A 6,963-nucleotide genomic window follows, 5' to 3' on the forward strand; every position below is an offset into this window, starting at 1 on the left:
TTGGTTCATTAAATTATTTTTACATTTTAAGGCCTTCAGCACGCTTAAAGAATCCGAAAATATCATAAAACTATTTTTTTCAGATTTGTTAATTTTCTCCAAAGCCAGAACAATAGCCAAGGCTTCTGCAGAGAAAATAGACGAGTGGTCGTTTATTCTACAACTTATACAGAATTCCTTATGGTTACTAAACACAGCGAGACCTACACAAGATGAATCTTCTTTGCCCATTTTTGATCCATCAGTAAAAATGCACACGTCTTTTTGTATGATTTGTTCGAATTTTGAATTAAAAATAACATTAGATACATAATAAGATTCATCTTTAACACAGGATTGGATATCAACATCAGGTACTAGTATAAATGATTCTATATTCTCATGAAAACAAGGTGGGATTTCTGAATGTAATGTACGGAAGCCCGGTCACGACATCTACTACTGTACGAGAAAGTGTTTAAGCAGACGAGTTCGACTTAAGGGGGCTCCTACGACTACTGCTGAGGTCAAAGACAAACAAAAAACAAAGTTTTGTTTTTCAATAAACAAATGTGTCTGAAAATCATTATGATATTTTTAATAACGTATGAAGTGGGAAAAATGATATTTATGTGTGTAGTTTAACTTTGTGCGAAAAATTAATAATTGTTTTGACCAGTCTAGTGCATACGAGGGTACACCACCAGACCAGACCACCTGTGTTGGGGTAGTATAGCGATGTAATATATAGGTATATGGTATGTATATGTCGTGAACAAGTACGTCTGCTACCCACGTGACCTCCTGACCTCCCGGACACTATTTATTTATTTTCATCACAAATATCTCGCTAAAATGGTCCTTTATCCACAATTTTTAATACAGCATATTACAGAGGAAGACTTCATCTACAAAACGTATATATTGAGTCTGCTGGGACATTTAATTTAGGTTAATTATAAACGAAAACAAATTGTTTTTCACGCTGCCCCATAGGAACACGTGCTAATAGTTACAACTTTGAGCTCGGATTTCTCAAAATTTTGACCCATTCGAAATATAATTTAGACCACCATTAAATTCAGAAGACTTTTATTTACATGAAATAATATATCTCTGTTTGGGGACTTTCGTGAAGGAGCCCCCTTAAACAAGACGAGTTGTAAGTCGAGTTATCGATATACAAGTCGTGTTCGTAATTTCGTATACATGACAGAACCCCAAACTTTTGTTTAGATCACCTGTATTACAACAGCAGCAGCTTAAAGGTAATTATAGTAACTAAATTTACTCATATCGCATCGTCATACAAAATGAGAATGCAATTTATTCGTGTACATACATAACATAAACTGCTATGCTGTATCACAAGCATCTCATTTATGTAATTTTTAATCAACGCAACACCTTTGCCTCTCACTTATTAGACTAGGTAAATTAATAAATGGTAATTTCAGATAATTCGTGCAGTTATCATGGAACGAGATGATACCATACGAAAATACTTTAAACAAAATTACTCCTATAATGAAATCAAAAACATCTTGGACAAATATGGCTATAAGATATCCTACAGATACTTACAAAGAATATTGCAAACTTTGGGTCTACGTCGAAAGCAGTGCAAGGAAAACCTGTCTTTGATAATAAACACTGTTATGAAGGAATTAGAGGGTAGCGGAAGTTGCTTGGGATACAAAGCAATGTGGAGAAGATTGAAACTACAATATAATTTAAAAGTTAATAGACTAACAGTGGAAAAATTATTGCGTGTCATTGATCCTGAAGGTGTAGACGGTCGTTCCAAATATAAACTGAAAAGAAGAGAATATAAAGTACCAGGACCTAATTACCTGTGGCACTTGGACGGCTACGACAAGCTAAAACCTTATGGCCTGGCCATTCATGGGTGTGTCGACGGGTTTTCACGTAAAGTTCTGTGGTTGTCAGTTGCAACAACTAATAATAAACCTGAAGTCATCTGCTGTTATTTTCTTAGAGCTGTCAAAAAATTCGGTATTGTACCTACTTTGGTAAGGTCTGACAATGGAAGCGAAAATGTGGTTGTTGAAGGAGTACAGCAGGCTCTCCGGTCCAATCATTCTGATCTAGCTGGGGCCAATAGTTTTATCAAGGGAAAGAGTACTGCAAATCAGCGTATTGAAAGCTCGTGGAGAAGAATGAGGCAGCATTCCGTTGATTTCTGGATAAACTTTTTTAAAGATATGATAGATCTGAATCATTATGATAAGTCAAATGCAGTGCAAGTAGAATGTCTTCGATTTTGCTTCGCAGCCCTAGTTCAAAAAGATCTCGATAGAACTAGGCAAGAGTGGAATAAGCATAGCATTAGAAAACAAAAAGGAGACAATATAATTACTGGTAAACCTAATTATTTATTTAATAGGTCTCAGTGCTTTCATAAACATGACTATGGGCACGTAGTCTCCGAAGAACATGTGAGTAATGCATGGAATAATTTCGTCGAACTACCCAAATACTGCAGCTATGCATTTTCACAAATAGTACGAGAATTATACTGCGTATACCCGGAGCCAAGGAACATTGAAGAAGCTGTTGAAATGTATCATAGAATTTTAAGAGATATAAAACAATTTGAATAAATTATGCTGTTATTTTTATTTGACTTCAAAATCTTACGTACAAATGTCACGCGGCAAGACAACCATTTTTTTTACACATGTAAAAATTTTTATGATGTATAATGTTTTTATTAATCTTCAACATAGTACCTTATTGTTTAGCGAACGTTTTTTTTAAACATGATATTTTAATTAATCATGCTATCATCTATTACTTTACATTACAAAAATGACACTGACTTCAAAAGCTTACGTACAAATATCACGTAGCAGGACAACCACTTTTTTTACACAAGTATTATTTTTTATGATTCATAATGCTTATACTAATTTTTAACATTTCACCTTATTTTTTATCGAACATTTTTTTTAACATGATACAAAACCAATATAAAATATTTATAATCCAACAATTTTTCAATTTATGATCTATTATTTAGTACTTTATATTAAAAAATAACAATGCATTGACAACTACTTTCTATTCAAAAATTAAGTACTGTTATTATTATATTTAAGTTACAAACTTATTCCATGCAATGACACTCTTACATTATTTATTAGTAAATTGTTAACTTTTATCATTAAATAAGACTACAAATTCTTTTTGGTTATTCGCCTAAAATAAATAATCACAGTAGAGCAAATGGCACTAAGTTACAGAAGCATAAATATGATTTACTTTTTTAATACTGATAAAATTTCTGATGCTGACGGACGACTTTGTACGTTATAAGATAAACTTTTGCAAAAGTATTGATCGATATTTTTGTGGAATATTTTTTAGATCAGGTAATGTACTTGTTTCTAAAAAATGTTTCAATTCGGCTTCAGAGCGTACATTCCACATGGGTTCCTCTTGGAATAATTCAATAAGTGTGCACGCTAGTGACCATACATCACTACTTGTGGAAGCTGATCTGTTTTCTAAAAATATTTCTGGCGCCATAAACAACTGCGTACCAACAGCACGCGAGCCCACAGTGCTGCGCAAAGTTGTAAGCATTACTTTAAAAGTGCTCAATCCAAGATCGCAAATTTTTACTTGTCCATCTTTTGTAACAAGTATATTTTCGGGCTTTAAATCTCGATGAATTATCGGATTACTTTGGGAGTGTAAATATGTCACTGCCTTGCATATTTGTTTTGCTATACATAGTTTTCTATCTTCACTAAAGTTGTAGTCCTTTTTTAAATCTTCGTCGTATAAAATTTCGTTCAAATTATTTCCATCGACAAATTCCATCACCAAGTGAACTTTTTTCAATTCCTTACAGAACCCCATTAAAGTTATGAAATTTGCATGGTTAATAGTTCTTAGTATAATTTCTTGAGGTTTTGTGCATAAGCACACGATCAGTAAGAGCTAATTTAGGAGTGAGAATAAAAACTCCAAAGTCAGGTGTTAGTTTGAGCAACGTTTCGTTGGTCTTAACGCCAATCTCATCAGGCTCAGTCTATATCGTTCAGACGATCGTCATTCTACTTATTTCAAATCCATAGTGTATGGGATTAAATTCTTCAATAGTTGAGAGTCTCTCGCGCATTTCGTCGTCTTCGGTAACTTTCCAGTAGACACCTACAGAATCTCTCTCCGTTATAGATACCTCGTTGCTACCATATTTTGAGGTTGATATAATTAAATACCACACGTCAACGTTATGAACGTTATTTTTCATTACCTGCATACGATGAACAATTGAATTGTCATCGTTCATAACACTCGTAATAGTTGCACTGTGGATATTAGAGATAACAAGCTCAGAATCCAATTTTGGTTTCTTTGGAATCGCATAATCTTCAAGGGAATCTTTAGTATCGTCTTCAGGCACCTTACTACAAATTTCTTCCATTGTAGTGTCAATGCTCTTCATAACTTCGACGCTGTCAAACCTTCCAAGGTCTTCTTCCTCGTTCAAAAGAGACTCTTCATTCAGCGTACTTAAAAGATATAACTGCATTTTATGGGTTGAGATATTATAGTATTTATAATACTCCCAAAGCCCACATAGATTGCCATTATGAGCAGAAAAACTAGGAATTTCTGCGTTCGAAAAAAAACCTAATTTAATTCTAGAGTTTTTGAGCAACAGCTGGGCAGTTTCATGATTGAAACATGAAAGCCATAAGTTGATAATATTTTCGACAGTGTATACTACAGCTAAATCAAGTTGTAATTCTTTTGACCCACCAACTGGTATTCTTTGGAGGATGTATTTTTTTTTATCACTTGATCGATGTTTCCACCCCAAGTATAACGTTTTTTGCTTTACAGGTAATGAAGGTTGGTTGCGAATGTCACTGATCTAAAATCAAAAATATGAAAGTCGGTAAAAGGGTACTCATAATAAAAGTACATTGTAAGTAATGCTGTTGCAAGACAGCTACATTATCTGAAAATATTGAGTATGCGGTTATTAATTTGCTATACATCTCATCGGACACATGCATTCACAGCATTATGGAAGAAAGTTTTTTTTGTTAGAGATAGAGCAGGCCAGAGTCGAAAAACTTGCTGTATAAAACATTTATTCTGAGTATCCAAGTAACTTACATGGAAAATTTTTTGGAAATAAAAATTATTAAGGTGCATTTTTATTCCACAAAAAATCGTTTGACACCTGTTCAAGAGAGAGAAGGTTGAAGGTTGAAGGAGAGAGAGAGAGAGAGAATAATAGTTGTTTATTGTGGTAAGGACCTTGAGTCCATATTAACTTTGATAAATTTTACATTGAGAAAGAGAAAGAGAGAATACGTGTAAGGACGCAGTGATTGACAACAGGACATGTTACTTACGTATGATTTTCATACTTACACACTTGCGATCAATGCTTTTGGCTTTTCCTTCAATAGTTTCTGATCCTTCAATCACACGTTTGTAAAAAGAAATGCGTTCCTTTTTTTCTTTGTCAATCTTACTGAGATGTTCAGTTGGAGTTTGATCTAAAAACGTATTTTTTATTTTCTTAACTGTCATACATTCAGTAGAAACGATTATTAAAAAAAAAATTTTGTTTTACAATTACCTTTTAAATAAACTGTGTAAGTATCAATGTTACGATTGACTTTTATTAAACCATTTTGGGTTAGCAAACCTACTTTCTTTCCGTTGTCTTCAAAAAATAAACCAGTGGCTTCAGGATAATAAACTTGGAGTGTTTCAACGCTGATGCACCCATTTTCATCGACAGGTAGTTCCATACTATTGTCATCGCATAACACTGTTATATTAGTCATCTTCACATAAAAAATAGCTTTTATTAACATGAATCATATCGTTTCCTAAGTCTTAAAAATAAACGGAAAGTGTAGATTAAGTATTTCGTGGCAATGCAGTCAGATACTAAGTAATAAAAACATCAAAGATTACCATTTTCAATAAAAAAGAAATTTTTATAGTGTAAGAATCAGTGTTTACGGGTAATAAAAGCTCTAATTACTTCTAATTTAGTTCAATTACCTTGTACGTGCTGCTGCTGCTGCAATGCCTGCAATGTAATACAAAGGCATGCGGGTAAATGAAATGTCCAAAAAAGTTTGGGGTTCTGTCATGTATACGAAATTACGAACACGACTTGTATATCGATAACTCGACTTACAACTCGTCTTGGTTAAGTCGAACTCGTCTGCTTAAACACTTTCTCGTACAGTAGTAGATGTCGTGACCGGGCTTCCGTACTAATGTACCGGCTGGCCATAGTTAATTACAATTTAAAGTCTTTATGACGTGGATAAACTGTTTTACTCCAACTCCACGTAATAAAATATATCTTAAATAAGTCAACGGCGTTAAATCACAAGTACCTACTACATCAAGATTTTTCTGTTCATTGGTACTTCAAGAGTAAGTGTATAATATATAAAGTATTACGAGCATCAAAATGACTCTGTATACTGGTGAGATTCATCAAAAAGTTGTTCACAAATGGACTATAGCATTGGAAGAGATACCTGAAGAAGGAAGTATTACTTCGCCCATTTTTAAAGACGTCGGATATGAGTGGCAAATGGTATTGTCTAAAACGCCATCATTTGAATTGATACAAAATACATTTCAATTTTCACCAGAGCCAGTTCCTGGTTCTATAAATAATTTGGTTACTCCTGTAACTCCTGTTAGATGTGTTACATTGCCTCAAACTTCATGTTTTCAAGTACAGTCACCCTCATTAACTACAGTTACGCCACCGATTAAAAAATTGTGTTCTATACCAACAGCAATATCACCGGGATCAGCACTATCAGTCCATGCTACACCGGTTACGCCATTGAGTTATGTCGTGTATCATGCACCAACATCACCAGTGATAGTACTATCAGGTGATGGACATACATTTCACTGCAGGCTCAAAAATACGAAAAGCATCTCAGGAGATGTGGA

The 6,963-nt window shown here is 34.0% G+C and overlaps 1 protein-coding gene across 1 annotated transcript; it reads left to right on the top strand.

Moving 5' to 3' along the window:
• Positions 1-1,454: 1,454 nt before the first annotated feature.
• On the top strand, positions 1,455-2,603 carry LOC149373358 (uncharacterized). Its single transcript, XM_089597481.1, has one exon. The coding sequence runs from the start codon at positions 1,455-1,457 to the stop codon at positions 2,601-2,603; it is 1,149 nt and encodes a 382-aa protein (XP_089453607.1).
• The last annotated feature ends 4,360 nt before the right edge of the window (positions 2,604-6,963 follow it).

Source organism: Copidosoma floridanum, unplaced genomic scaffold (genome assembly GCF_036245765.1).
Source record: "Copidosoma floridanum isolate Cflo_tuat_1 unplaced genomic scaffold, Cflo_Japanese_pri ptg000032l, whole genome shotgun sequence".
Classification (NCBI taxonomy): domain Eukaryota; kingdom Metazoa; phylum Arthropoda; class Insecta; order Hymenoptera; family Encyrtidae; genus Copidosoma; species Copidosoma floridanum.